The 14,117-nt window shown below is 38.2% G+C and overlaps 1 protein-coding gene across 4 annotated transcripts in view; it reads left to right on the top strand.

Annotated features, from left to right (window-relative positions):
• The window catches only part of SP1 (Sp1 transcription factor), a 37,550-nt gene that overhangs the window by 17,729 nt on the left and 5,704 nt on the right, over positions 1-14,117 (top strand). For all 4 annotated transcript variants that reach the window (XM_043882701.1, XM_043882700.1, XM_043882699.1 and 1 more), the window contains exons 4-5: positions 10,813-10,981; positions 13,783-13,982. In XM_043882701.1, the coding sequence (XP_043738636.1) occupies positions 10,813-10,981; positions 13,783-13,982 (369 nt within the window). The remainder of the gene's footprint in view (positions 1-10,812; positions 10,982-13,782; positions 13,983-14,117) is intronic.

The following is a 14,117-nucleotide window of genomic DNA, read 5'->3' as shown; positions in this document are numbered from 1 at the left end:
GTATGAAAACACATCCACACAGAAATAGCAGCACTGTTCATAATAGCTGAAAGGTGGAAACAACCTGAATGTGCAGTGGGTAAACATAAGTAACATATCCATTTGATGAAATATTATTCAGCCAATAATACTGGTTTATGTGTGTTAATATATAGTGGCTATATTGCAGCTTCATTGCTTTCAGTAATTTTTAGTGATTTTCCAGGTATATTGTCATCTACAAATAATTTTACCTACTCCTTGCTAATATTTACATCTCATTTCATTCTTGTTAAATAACAGTCACAATAGTAGGGATCCTTGTTTTATATTTCACTTCCAGAGGAGTGATTTTAAATTACTGCGTAATATTTTATCAAGTTGTTTGCCACAGCTTATTTCTCTTTTGTTGTATTAAATACTCAAGTAGTTTCAAGATTTCTTTATTTTTAATATAGAATATAATAGAGCATACAGTTTTCTCATTTGAAGTCATTTTCTTAGAATAAGAATACTCAGTATGTTTGCTGATTGGTTCATATACGTAATCAATATTAAAAGAACAGAGAACAGAAAGCTGAAAATATATTAAGTAAAATGCCATAGTAAGCAAAAGTGGAAGGAAACCTTTTAGGAAAAGGAGTACATAGATGCATAAATGAGCATCGGTATATTTTCATGGAGTAGCTTTTCTGTCTTTTTTCCTTTTCTCATACTGTCATTGACAGTTTAAAGCTGTGATGTGTTTCTGTAACACTGGGGCTTTTAGTACTTATCTAGTAATCTGGACAAATTAAGATGAAGGGAAATTTAGTTATATTAAAAGTTACCTTGCAGTTTATGGTGGGGGAGTGTTAAAATATCAGCTGTACTACATCATATTACCTAATTATACTGTGGGCATTACTCATGCGTAAACTTAGCCCTATCATTAAAAGGTCCCCAACATGTAAGTGCCTATTGACATGTTCACTTCAGGCATCTCAGAATAGTATGGATCCAGAGTTACTTTTTTTTTTTCGTGGCTGTGCCATGTAGCATGTAGAATATTAGTTCCCCGACCAGGGATCCAGCCTGCACCCCCTGCCCTGAAAGTGCAGCGTCTTAATCACTGGGCCATCAGGAGTCCTCTAAAGAGTTACTTCTTAATATTGGTTCAGATTTTTATGCTTAATGCTACTGTATTATGATTACAAATTTGTAAAGGTTATTTGTACAGATAAATAGTAATTGAGGGGAAGATGGAGAAAGATAATAATTTGTTGGGATGGTAGAATTTTGGATATATTCACCCCCTTTTTTGGAGAAGGAAATGGCAACCCACTCTAGTATTCTTGCCTAGAGAATTCCATGGACAGAGGAGCCTGGTGGGCTACAGTCCATGGGGTCGCAGAGAGTCAGACACAACTAAGTGACTAAATGACCACCACCACCACTGTTAATGGTACTTTATTATTACTATTCTACTTATATTTTTAAGAATCTTATTCATTGGGGGAAAGGATTGTTGGGTAGTTCGGGATTGACATGTACACACTGCTATATTTATCTGTCTTATAATGTATTTGTTATTTTTGGTCGTGCTGGGTCTTCATTGCCTGCATGTGGGCTTTTCTCTGGTTGCTCAGAACAGGTGCTACTCTCTAGTTGTGGTGCGCACGCTTCTAATCCTGGTGTCTCCTGTTGCAGAGCAGAGGCTCTCAGCACACAGGAGTCAGTAGTTGCCGCACGTGGACTTCAGCAGTTGTGGCTTGTGGGCCTTAGAACTTGAGCTCAGTAGCTGTGGCACATGGCTTACTTGCTCTGCAGCATGTGGAATCTTCCCGTAGCAGGGATCAAACCCATGTCCCCTTCATTGGCAGGTGGGTTCTTACCCACTACGCCACCAGGGAAGTCCCACAGTGCTGTATTTAAAATAGATAACCAAGGACATCCTTGGTGGTCCAGTGGTTAAGACTGCGTTTTCCACTGAGGAGGCTGGGAGTTCAATCCCTGGTCAGGGAACTAAGTTCCCACATGCCATGTGGCACAGCCAAAAATAAATAAATAAATCACCAACAAGGACCTACTCTATAGCATAGGGAACTCTGCTCAATATTATGTAACAACCTAAATGAGAGAAGAATTTGAAAAAGAATAGATGCGTGTATATGTAAACTGTATCAGTTGCTGTACACCTGAAACTGTCAAAACTGTTCATCAACTATACTCCAGGGTAAAATAAAAAGTTAAAAAAAAAAAGAGTTTTCTTAGAATGTGGTGGTGGTGGTTTAGTTGCTACATTGTGTCCCACTCTTTTGTAACCCTGTGAACTGTAGCCCAGCCAGGCTTCTCTGTCCATGGGATTTCCCAGGCAAGAGTACTGGAGTGGGTTGCCATTTCCTCCTCCAGGGGATCCTGGTAGATAGCCACTGTTATTAATTTTTCTTCGGGACCCACTAGAGAAATTAATTTGGTCTTGTTACCGAGAGCCTCTAGGGTATTTGAGTATGAAGTACTTCTCTTTACTGTATATATCTGTGCTTTGCTTCAGCATTCTTTCATGCTCTTACCATCACACAGCATCTCCTTGCTATATTTTATCTAGGAAATTTTCTGAAAACATGAAATTTTATCCACACTTCTTCTTTTCAAAACTACACTGTGCATTCGGAACAGTTATTTTTGCATTACTAATCAACCCCAAGCGATTTTTAATGGTAATTAATGAATTACGTATAATTTGAAGACTTCAATATGATTATCCTTTTTCAGTGGTAAATCCAGTGAGTAGAAACAAAATGTTAGATTAGTATGCATTTTATTCTTTGCTTTACAGTATTTTATTGTTGCTATTTTAAACACTAATGATTGAATTTGATGTTAAAACTCCCTTAGATAAATTCAAAAGAACATACTGTGGATAGTAAGGGTATATGTATAGATGGGAGGAAAACAACATTAAAATTCACATTTAACCTTTCTTTCATTTTCTTAATATGTAGTGATTTATTGAGCATCTCCTAAGTGCCAGGAACAGTGCTAGGTAATGTTAGTAGTTATCTCAATATCCTTTTTGCCAGTGAAGGCTCAGAGAAGTTCCTTGGCAGAAAGTGATGAAACCAGGAGTCATACCTAGGTTTGTCCAATTGTACCGTTATAGTGCATTACAGTGCATGTAATGGCCCTTATTAATTTTAATCATCAGAGGCTCTCAGTAATTTAAAATGTCAGTTGTTGAATATAAACAGTTAGAATTAATTGTGTTCATCTGTTTTTTTTCCTTTACCTCTACTGCTTGGTGTGTGGGATCTTAGTTCCCTGACCAGGGATCGAACCTGTGCCCCCCTGCATTGGAAGTGTGGGGTCTTAACCACCGGACCGTCAGTTCATCTAAAGTGTGTCTTACTTTTTTTTCCACCATGCTGCACTGCTTGCAGTTCTTTGACCAAGGAGTGAACCCGGACCCTGAGCAGTGAGAGTACAGAGTCCTAACCCCTGATCTCCAGGGAATTCCCGACTTTGTTCTCTTAACCTTTATGTTCCTCCTCCACAGCTTTCCTCTGGTATATATTAACATATATTTGAATGAATTTTATTTTATTTTTAAGTTTGTTTACTTGGCTATGGCAAGTCTTTGCAGCACTAGGAATTTTTGATCTTCCATCTTCTTTGAGGCATACAGGATCTTTAGTTGTGGTATTCAAACTGTTGGTTGAGATATGCAAACTCTTAGATACAGTATATGGATCTAGTTCCCTGACCAGGAATGGAACCTGGGCCCCTGGCATTGGGAACTCAGAGTCTTGGCCACTGAACCACCAGGGAATTCCCTAAATGAATTTTTAATCATAAGTCTGAATAATAATAGGTAATTATAATTAGTTTGGGAGGGATGTTAAAGTGAATCCCCTTTCCCAGGATATCAGTATGGTGAGAGCTGGGAGGAAAGATAAGACAATTCTTGTTCATTTCTTTGTCTTGAAAATTCACTATGGAATGATGTTGACAGAAATGGGAAGTAGATGAAAGTCTTGGAATTTATAAGAACTTCAGTATTTTACTAATAATCAAATTTTCAAATCCTTAGTTCTCTTGGAGATGAAAAATAGGGAAATATGTAGCTTTGGAATCATGATGGTTGATGGAGAGACATCTGAATTATAGTTCTTTAAATGGTTGCATTTCAAATTTGTGCATATACTGCACATCCATGCCCATCTTTGTTTCTTCTTAAACCTCTGCCCTTGGAGGGTGGGCTTTTAAAACATATATCACTTAGTTACAGTGACACCTACTGGTGAAAGCCTTTGCCATTATTGTGTAGATTGCCCTGTACTTAAGGAATTAAGGGCTTCCCTGGTAGAGGGATTGGGGGCAGGAGGAGAAGGGGACGACAGAGGATGAGATGGCTGGGTGGCATCACCGACTTGATGGGCATGAGTTTGAGTAAACTCCGGGAGCTGGTGATGGACAGGGAGGCCTGGCGTGCTGCGGTTCACCGGATCGCAAAGAGTTGGACGCAACTGAGCGACTGAACTGAACTGGTAGCTCAGCTGGTAAAGACTTCGCCTGCAATGCAGGAGACCCTGGTTCAATTCCTGGGTCAGGAAGATCCCCTGGAGAAGGGATAGGCTACCCACTCCAGTATTCTTGGGCTTCCCTGGTGGCTCAGCTGGTAAAGAATCTGCCTGCAATGCAGGAGACCTGGGTTCGATTCATGGGTTGGGAAGATCCCCTGGAAAAGGGAACGCCTACCCACTTAAGTATTCTGGCCTGGAGATTTGCATCGAATGTATAGTCCATGGGGTCGCAAAGAGTCAGACAGGACTGAGCGACTTTCACTTTCACTAAGGAATTATCTTCATACTCTCTGAACAGTTGATACACACAAAAATGGGAAGATGCATAGACTAATTTTTTTTTCTGCTGTGTAGGTGTTTTTAATGATAAAAGTTACAGAATTATACTATAGAAAATATGAGAAAAGGGAAAAAAACAAAACTAATAGCACTGCCCATTGCAGTCACCGATTTGGTGTGACCAAATTGCTCTACTTGATATAAATTTAAATGTATGTGTTTCTTTAGCATAACTTTCTTAGGATGCCTGTAATGTGTTTCTTGGTTTGTTCAGTAATAATGTAGCATAAGCATTTTTTCTAGGTTGTTGTAATATAGCCCTATCATTAAAGGATAATATAGCATAAGCATTTATTCTGAGTTGTTCAATTAATCATAATTTTGCTGACTGCCTAGTAGTCCATCTGGTTACTTGAACAGTTTATTTACATTTTTATCCATTTTGTGTATTGCTGTTGTAAATCATTTGATGAATATCTCTTCAAATGACTCTTTCCATGTGTTTGCTAAGTTGCCTCAGTTGTGTCTGACTCTTTGCAACCCTGTGGACTATAGCCTCCCAGGCTCCTCTGTCCATGGGATTCTCCAGGCAAGAATACTGGAGTGGGTTGCCATGCTCTCCTCCAGGGGATCTTCCCATCCCAGGGATCAGGTCTTCTGCGTTGGCAGGCAGGTTCTTGACCACTAGCCCCACTTGGGAAGCCTGACATTTTCCATAGTTTGATTTTTTTCAGTGATGAGCATTTTTATGTACTCTGACCTTTCCCCAAGTAAATCGTTGTTGTTGGCTGTGCTGGGTCTTTGTTGCGGTGTGCAGGCTGAGTTGTCCTCCAGCATGTGGGATCTTAGCTCCTCCACCAGGGATCAAACCCACATCCCCCGCATTGGAAGATGGATTCTTAATCACTGGACCATTCAGGAAGTCCCATTAATCCTAAATACTTTTTTTACCCATGCCTTTTTCTTTACTGGAACCGCTGCCCTACTTTAGACATTTATTACCTCTCGTTATTATCAAATGGAATAACCAGTATATTCCATTTTTTCCTTCTAACACTCTCCCTCCCAACTCTAATATTTCTCTTAATAGAGTGTTTTATTATCACTTTATTATACAAATTATAGGACAAATATTATATTTGTTGGTTTCATTTTGTATCTTCCCAAGTGAGATAATGAAGCTGGAAAGCTCAGCAATGGCCAGGATTATATCTCTTCTCTCCAGAGCTTAATGTAGTATCTGGCATATGTCCTTATTTGTTGGGTTAAATATTAGTCACATCTTAAAGACATGCCCTGTATTGCCAATGTGACCTACACACGTGGGAAACATGCTGTTTCCCTGGCTGATGTGTGAAAGTGCTTATCTATCCATACTCTCTCTACCATCACCTTTAAAAAAAATCAGTCATTTAAATATCTGTCTTGCATCTAATAATATCACCTGTTTTGAAGTTCATCTCTTCACCTTCATCCTCGTTCTACTCCACCGTCATCCCACACTCCACTACTTTCCTTTATGCTGCTCGTAGTCTTCTTTTTGCCTGGAACTACCCTTCCCTTGCCAACATTCTTCACTTGGCTAACTCCTATGCATTTTTTGAAGTTTGGCCCAAATCTCGGTTCCTTTAGGAAACAAGTCTTCTCTGAAATTCTAGACTGGAGAAATTACCCTTTTCAGTTCTGGAAAATCTTTGAATGGCTTTTAGTATAAGGTTTATATTGTTGTTTTCAAATTATCTGTTTCTCTCTTCTCTAGTGAACTACAAGCTCTTCCACAGTGAAAACTATTTCTTTGAATCTTCAGAGCTTAGTGTAGTACCTGGATCAGTAGACAGTAAGTAATTGATAAACATTTCTACAGATTGCGATTAGGGAGTCCACATGGCACTGTAGGTATAAGGTCTTAAGGAAGTTTGTATGTAGGAAACCCTATAAACTATCATTTATACATGTCTATGGGTATAAAATATGCTATGATGATTAAGTAACAGGAAATATTTAATGTGTAATTAAGTAAGTTTAGAAACAAGATATATATATATATGTGATTTTTATAGTGCATAACTTACTGATGAATCAGCAAGGGTTTGCATTCTGGAACAGAAGGAAATTAAATTTCTGGTGCCCATTCTTTATTCTTTTTAAACAATTTCCATTTATTTATTTTTGGCTGCACTAGGTCTTTGTTGCGCACTCAGGCCCTCTCTAGCTGCAGCGAGTGAGGGCTGCTGTTTGTTGCGGTGCTCGGGCTTCTGTACTCGCAGCACGCAGGCTCAGGAGTTGTGGCACACAGGCTTAGTTGCTCTGTAGCACGTGGGGTCGTTCCAGACTAGGGATCGAATCCATGTACCCTGCACTGGCAAATGGATTCCTATATATTGTACCACCAGGGAAATCCCACACTGTGGAAGTTTTTATTTCTTGATTTGGAGCCATATTCTGGATACTTTGTTCTTCATGTATTGTTACCAGTATTCTGTTTCAATGTAGCTGAAAACACACAAACACTTTGTGGTCTGAGATATTATTCTTTGAGTTAAATCTGTTGTGTAAAATGAAACATTGAGAAAACCCAGTGTGTGCTTAAGGTATAGTTGTAAAGTTTAGTCTTACTGTATTAATACTTAATGAATTAAAGAACACAATGTTCCCAAAGTCATTTCAGAAAGCAGATAAATAAGGAAGTGTATGGGAACCACCCTTTTGGAAATTATTGAGAAGGTTCTTATTTCATCTGATTTTAGTTTTACCCAAGTTTTTTTCTCAGAGAAGAATAGGGTGTTTGACTTGCCATGTGGTGGTCTTGAAAGTTCATAACTTCAGCACACTTTTTCACTTTGAGGAAACTAAAAAAGTGAGTAACTGCCATGGCTGTTTCAGAAACTGATGCTCGAGGCAACCACTGAGTTGGGCAAGACTGTCATTAAGCTGTGCCTTTGGTTTACTAGTTATTTTAATCATGGAAAGGAAAATCTTTAATTTATTTCATTGCCTAACCAGTACCACATTTTAAGATAAAACTGTTCTTTTTCTAAAACTGTTATTAAAAGAGGCAGGAAACAGATTCTGGTCTGATGTTGATACTCTGTTGACGTTTTATCCCTTCTTTTTGTTAATTGAAATTAAAAATTGTTCATTCTATCTAACCCCATTCTCAGTTTTCTTAGTTTGAAAAAATTTGAAATCATGTGGGGGTTCAGGAGGATATTAATTTTTGACTGTCCATTTTGTAAGAATTGAAAGAGGGTTAGAGATTTAGTTTTAGTAGTTCTGATATCTAAGTATATTATTCTTATGTTTCAATAAAATGGAGAAAGGTTTGCTTCTTTTGAGTTGGTTGGGGCAAGGGAGAACTTTGAGGATTGATAAGTTGCTTCTCAAATTTGAATGGAGTTGGTTTAGCTTGAAAAATATATCAAAGAAGATGATTTGCTTATATGCACCACAATTTTATCTTGTTTCTAAAGACCTGTAATAGATAGTTGGATCTATAGTTTTATAAATTTCTCTTCTGAAGGTAATTTTTGGTAGGTAACCATTGGCAATACTAACTAGCATCCTAATCTGCTGAGCTATTAGGGCTTATTTTAAAGGACAAATTCTCCATCCCCACTAGAGGGAGTTTCCACTTGGCCGCACATAATTTTTAAGCAGAATGAAAATATTGGTGTATCTTGTTCTATGATTTCTGTGTTTTTTCCACAAGGTATTTTCCTAATAGTAATAGATGCAGTCTATTGAATGTTTGCTGTGTGACATCACAATGTTTCCTGTGTTGTGCTCAGCACCTTCCATATTTGTTTTTCACAGTAACTTTATGAGATTTATAATATTTCATCCCAATTTTACTGATGGGGAAATTGATAACTAGAGAAGTTATTTGATCATTACCAAAAAAGCTAATCGTAGTGCAGGGACTCATATCTGTGGTCTGTCTTACTTCTAAACTGGTTTTTAACCTGTGCTCCAGTACTTCCCAGTTTTCATTCTGCCAGTATCATGGAAGTTTCAGAATATTCAAATTAAATTTATTTTAATATGATAAGCTGGTGCTAAGAAAGGGTAGAGTGAGAAGCAAAGCCCAGGGAGGACTGCTCATTAGGTACTGTGGCTCAGAATTATGTTGATTAGCTGAGAAGAGTTGAAATGAGGTACAGAAGTCAAGAGCCTAGGTTTCTAGATGTTTATTTATTTAGTTTCTACCCCATTTATTTAGTTTCCTTCTTTATAAAATAAATAAAGCAGGCCAGTTCAACACTTTCCTACTATTAGAATCTTAAGTATGGGTATAGAGTCTTTAACTTATTTACAAAACTTTCATGGGTGAATGCTTATTGATAGTAGATTTGAAAGCTGGAGAAGAATGTTAGCTTTTCCTTTAAACCATTGCTTCTGTCTATTGGTATAGAGCAATGTTTGAAAATGTCAAATGTGACCCTTTAGTAACTCATAAAATCAATATACTGGGTTATGACTAGCATTAAGGGGAAAAAAAATAAGACTCTAGAAAATTTCAGAATACACTGCTTAGCATAAGGATAGACACTTTTGTGAAACTGTTGTTTCAGTTATATATATATATGTACTAGATTACATTGTCATATATATTTTTACTGTGTGTTGCAAGTTTGAGAAGCTTGAAAAACACTGTCCTGGAACTTTGTAGAATTTATGTATTTTAATTTTACCAGGAGAGAAATTATAGTGAATTTAAGACAAATTTATCTTTAAAAGGAAACAACATCAAGTAACAGAATGTATGTATGGTGTTTTCTTCTTTTTTGTAGCATTCTGAAAAAGCATCTAATCCCAACCCAAAACCTTCCTGGCATGGATACAGCTAGCTACACAAAATTAACTTTGAAGACTTTCCTGGTAGTCTAGTGGTTAAGACTCTGTATTTCTGCTGCAGGGGGCTCGGGTTTGATCCCTGGCTAGGGAACTAAGATCCCACATGCTGCTCCACATGACCAAAAAGAAAAAGAATTAACTTTGACCTCAGCTCTTTTCATTTTATCTGTGTGTCAAAATTTATAATATGCATGTACTGTTTCCTGCTGAATATTCAGAACAATTTTTTGCTCATTTCAGGAAGTTTCCCCTTTCTGGTTTTGAATAGTTTCTAGTTTAGAGTCCCGTAGAATCTTATTTTTAGTCACTTCCATTTTGTTGGTTCCATAATACTTTAGCTCTGGGAATGAGTAAGAGATTTGTTGTAACCTCTTTCTATAACAGTATGTAACTTTATCTCATTCTTTTTAATGCATATATAGTAGTCCACATAAGTTTATTGTAATTTACTTAAGCAGTTAGGCAGTGGTATACATTTTGATTTTTTCCAGTTTTTTGTTATAAGGCTACAGAAAACTTTACTGTCATGTGTTTGTGTTCTCATGAATGTATCCATAGGACATTGTGATTGAAAGTGAAATTTCTTTGAAGATGTGCACTTAAATTTTTAATGATATTGCCAAATTGGCCTTCAAAAAGATCATACAGGGAGCTCCCTGGCAGTCCAGTGCTTAGGACTCTGCGCTTTCACTGCCAAGGGTGCAAGTTCAGTCCTTGGTTGGGAAACTAAGATCCCTCAAGCTGCACAGCTCAGGTGCACCGCCCCCCCCCCCCCACAAAAAAAAGTTTGCACTAATTTATCACCACCTGCCACTGAGCCATCTGGGAAGCCCTATATCTTTGCTGGTGCTGTGCATTGTTAGAGTTTTAACTTTTGTAAGCCGGTAGGTTAGAACAATCATAAAAGTCAAATAGAATTGTGTTTTAAAATTTGAGAATGAGCATGTTTTCATATTGTTTCTTTGAGCATGTTTCTTTGTCTCTGCAGTGCTGATTTTTGAGATTTCAACTACAGGCAATATCAGTGAAGGTGACTTCAAAGTTTTGAAGAAATGGTGCTGTAAAAGTCATGTGTCACTGAGATACCTGCGGCTGTGATGACCTTCCCACCTTGACCCTTGTACTCTCTCAATTTCAGGTGATCATGGAGCTCAGCTTGGCCTCCATGGGGCTGGTGGTGATGGAATACATGATGACCCAACAGGTGGAGAGGAAGGAGAGAACAGCCCAGATCCCCAACCCCAAGCTGGTCGGAGGACCCGGCGGGAAGCATGCACCTGCCCCTACTGTAAAGATAGTGAAGGAAGGTAAGATGATTCAGCCGGTCTCTTTAAGAGTGTAAAGATGAAGAATTAATAGATTAGGAGGTAAAAATAAGTGGGTTTTTTTGTTTTTTTTTTCTTTTAACTTTAAGACTTGGCAGGGTTACACAGGGATCAGAGATAGTACAGTACATTTGGTTAGGTCATATGTGGTCCTGGTTCCAACTCTGTGCCTTTTCATCAACTCTTAGACCTTGGACCTTCAGAGATGCCTGCTATCTGTTAGAGACAAGGAAGTCAGATGGAGCCAAATCTCAAATGATTGTTACTTTATGTCTGTTTTGAGATTTTTTTTTTCACTCTTTAAAAAAATTCTATTGGTGAGATGGCTTTAACAAGATAGCTTATAAAACAGTGTGGCAAAGAAAAAAAAAAAAACAGCTTGGCAAGGAAACAGAAACATACCTACTGTAATGATTATTTTACAGTGACTGTGTGAAAATCATGAGTTTCTTTTTTTCCCCCCAAAATAGATAAAACTACTTATTCTGGGTAGAAAATTTTTCAATCAAATCATCTAATATCGCCTACAAAACAGAATTCTGATAGATTTTCACATTAGTGTACTGGCTATACAATATTATCTTTGAAGAGCTCCAGGTTATTTCCTTTTTCTTCAAGTCACTGACTTTGAAAGAGAATAGAAAGTCATATAGGTTTTTAATTGCCTTTGAAAAAAGTCTGTTAAAGTTTTGCCCCATTAAAAATAATCACAGGCGATTTCACTGTTGATCCAGTGGTTAAGAATCTGCCTTGCAGTGCTGGGGACTCAGCTTGATTCTTGGTCAGGTAACTAAGGTCCCATGTGCTGCAGAGCAACTACGCTTACACACTACAACTAGAGAGTCCATGGGTCGCAATGAAAAATCCTACATGCTGCAGCTAAGACCTGACACAGCTGAATAAATAAATACTAAAAAAAATAAATAAATAATCACAGAGTTTCCCTGGTGGCTCAGTGGTAAAGGATCTGCCTGCCAATGCAGGAGACATAGGTTCAATCCCTGATCTGGGCTGATCCCACATGCCGCAGAGCAACTAAGCTCGGGTGCCACACTATTGAGCCTGTGCCCTTGAGCCCCATGTCCTGCAACAAGAAAAACCACTGCAGCTAGGGAGCAGCCCCCGCCCATTGCAGCTAGAGAACCTCTGCGCAGCAATGAAGAGCCAGCACAGCCAAAAGTAATTAATTTTTTTTTAAAAAGAACTTAAGAAAAAAATAAGCAAAAAAATAAGAAATGTACCAAAATGAAAAACAATTTGAATTCTTTGTAGGTTACCCTACATTATGGGAAAAACCTGAATCAAAAACAGTTGAGTACCTGGACTTCCCAGGTGGTCCAGTGGTTAAGATTCCGCACTTACATTGTAGGGAGCATGGGTTCGATCCCTAGTCGGGGAACTAAGATCCTACATGCTGCATAGCACCCCCCCAAAATTAATTAAAAGGGGGAAAAAAAGCTCTTGAGTACAATGCAGTTTCCCTCTCACAAAGCTTCAAGTGGATTTAAGTTTTTGAAAGAAATTCTGTGATTTCCACCTAAGTGTAATTTCATTTCTGTTATGTTTTTTTTCCTGCTCCTCTGGCCAATGTGTGCTGTTAAAACCCAAGGCAAATCTCTTTTAGAAATCTCCATACTGCCCACTAATGGATTACACATGGTACAAATTGGTTTGGCAAAAACATTTCAGAACTGATTTCCTGAGAGGAGCCTAGGATTTGCTCCATATAGGGAATATGTTTTTTTTTTTTTTTAACATACCTTGAATTAGTTATGGTCCTTATTTCACCTCTTTTAACTTTTTTCCATCCCATCTTCTTCCACTGATGTCTCTGATATTACTCTATCTTTTCAGCTTTTAATCTTTACTTTTTGGCTCTTGACTTTTATTTTGGAGAAGGAAAGCTTTGTAGTTGTAAAATAATATGTTTTAAAGTTTTCCACCAAGTGTTTAATGGAGAGACCCTTTGTTCACTAAATAAGTTCCCAGCCAAAAATATCAACACATCACCATATTCACAGTGGTTCCCATGGGAAATGCATGTATTGAGACTTAACGTCCAGAAAAATACAGGAAAATGCCTCATAGATTTCACAAGTCACCTTGAAAATGACATCACACATCAGAACTGACTGTAAAGATTTAGCTCTTGATACTAAAAGTGAAGGCTTTTGGGAATTCCCTGGTGGTCCAGTAGTTAAGACTCTGCACTTCCACTGCAGGGGCACATGTTTGGTCCCTGATCCAGGGACTAAGAGCCCGCATGCCATAAACAAATTTAAAAAAATAAAATGAAGACATTTGTGTGTGTGTGTTGAGAAGTCTTTTTTCTTTTTATAAACTGCACATATCTAAGTGCACATTTTGATGTTTGTTTATTTATTTATAGCTCCACTAGGTCTGTGTTGCTCTGTGGGCTTTCTTTTATTGTGATTGGGGGCTACACTTTGTTGTGGTGCACCGGTTTCTCATTGCAGTGGCTTCTCTTGTTGCAGAGCATGGGCTCTAGGGCCCGCAGGTTTCAATACTTGCAACTCCTGGGTTCTAGAGCACAGACTCAGTAGTTGTGGCACATGGACTTAGTTGCTCTGTGGCATGTGGGATCTTCCTGGAGTGGGTATCGAACCTATGTCTCCTGAGTTGACAGGCAGATTCCTTTTTTTTTTTTTTTTTTAAAAACTTGGATTAGTTTTGAGTGGGTCCAGTGATTACTATGGATACTGTATGACTCTTTAAATTTTGTCTCTAAAATGAACAAAGAACAATTGTGTTTTCACTTCTAGGGGCTCTGGGGATCCTGGCAAGAAGAAACAGCACATTTGTCACATGCAAGGCTGTGGCAAAGTATATGGCAAGACCTCACACCTACGGGCACACTTGCGCTGGCATACAGGCGAGAGGCCTTTCATGTGTACCTGGTCATTCTGTGGGAAACGCTTCACACGTTCAGATGAGTTACAGAGGCACAAACGCACACACACAGGTGAGTAGGAACTGGGGAAGGGAGAGGTAGTAATGGACCAGAATGAAAAGACAAAATATACCTCGGAAGTAACTAAAATTTCTGAGCAACTTATGTTTGAAATTGAATGTATGGATCATAAATGGCATTGGAGTT

This window comes from Cervus elaphus, chromosome 3, assembly GCF_910594005.1.
Source record: "Cervus elaphus chromosome 3, mCerEla1.1, whole genome shotgun sequence".
Taxonomy (NCBI): Eukaryota; Metazoa; Chordata; class Mammalia; order Artiodactyla; family Cervidae; genus Cervus; species Cervus elaphus.
This window is presented reverse-complemented; position numbering and strand designations above follow the sequence as displayed.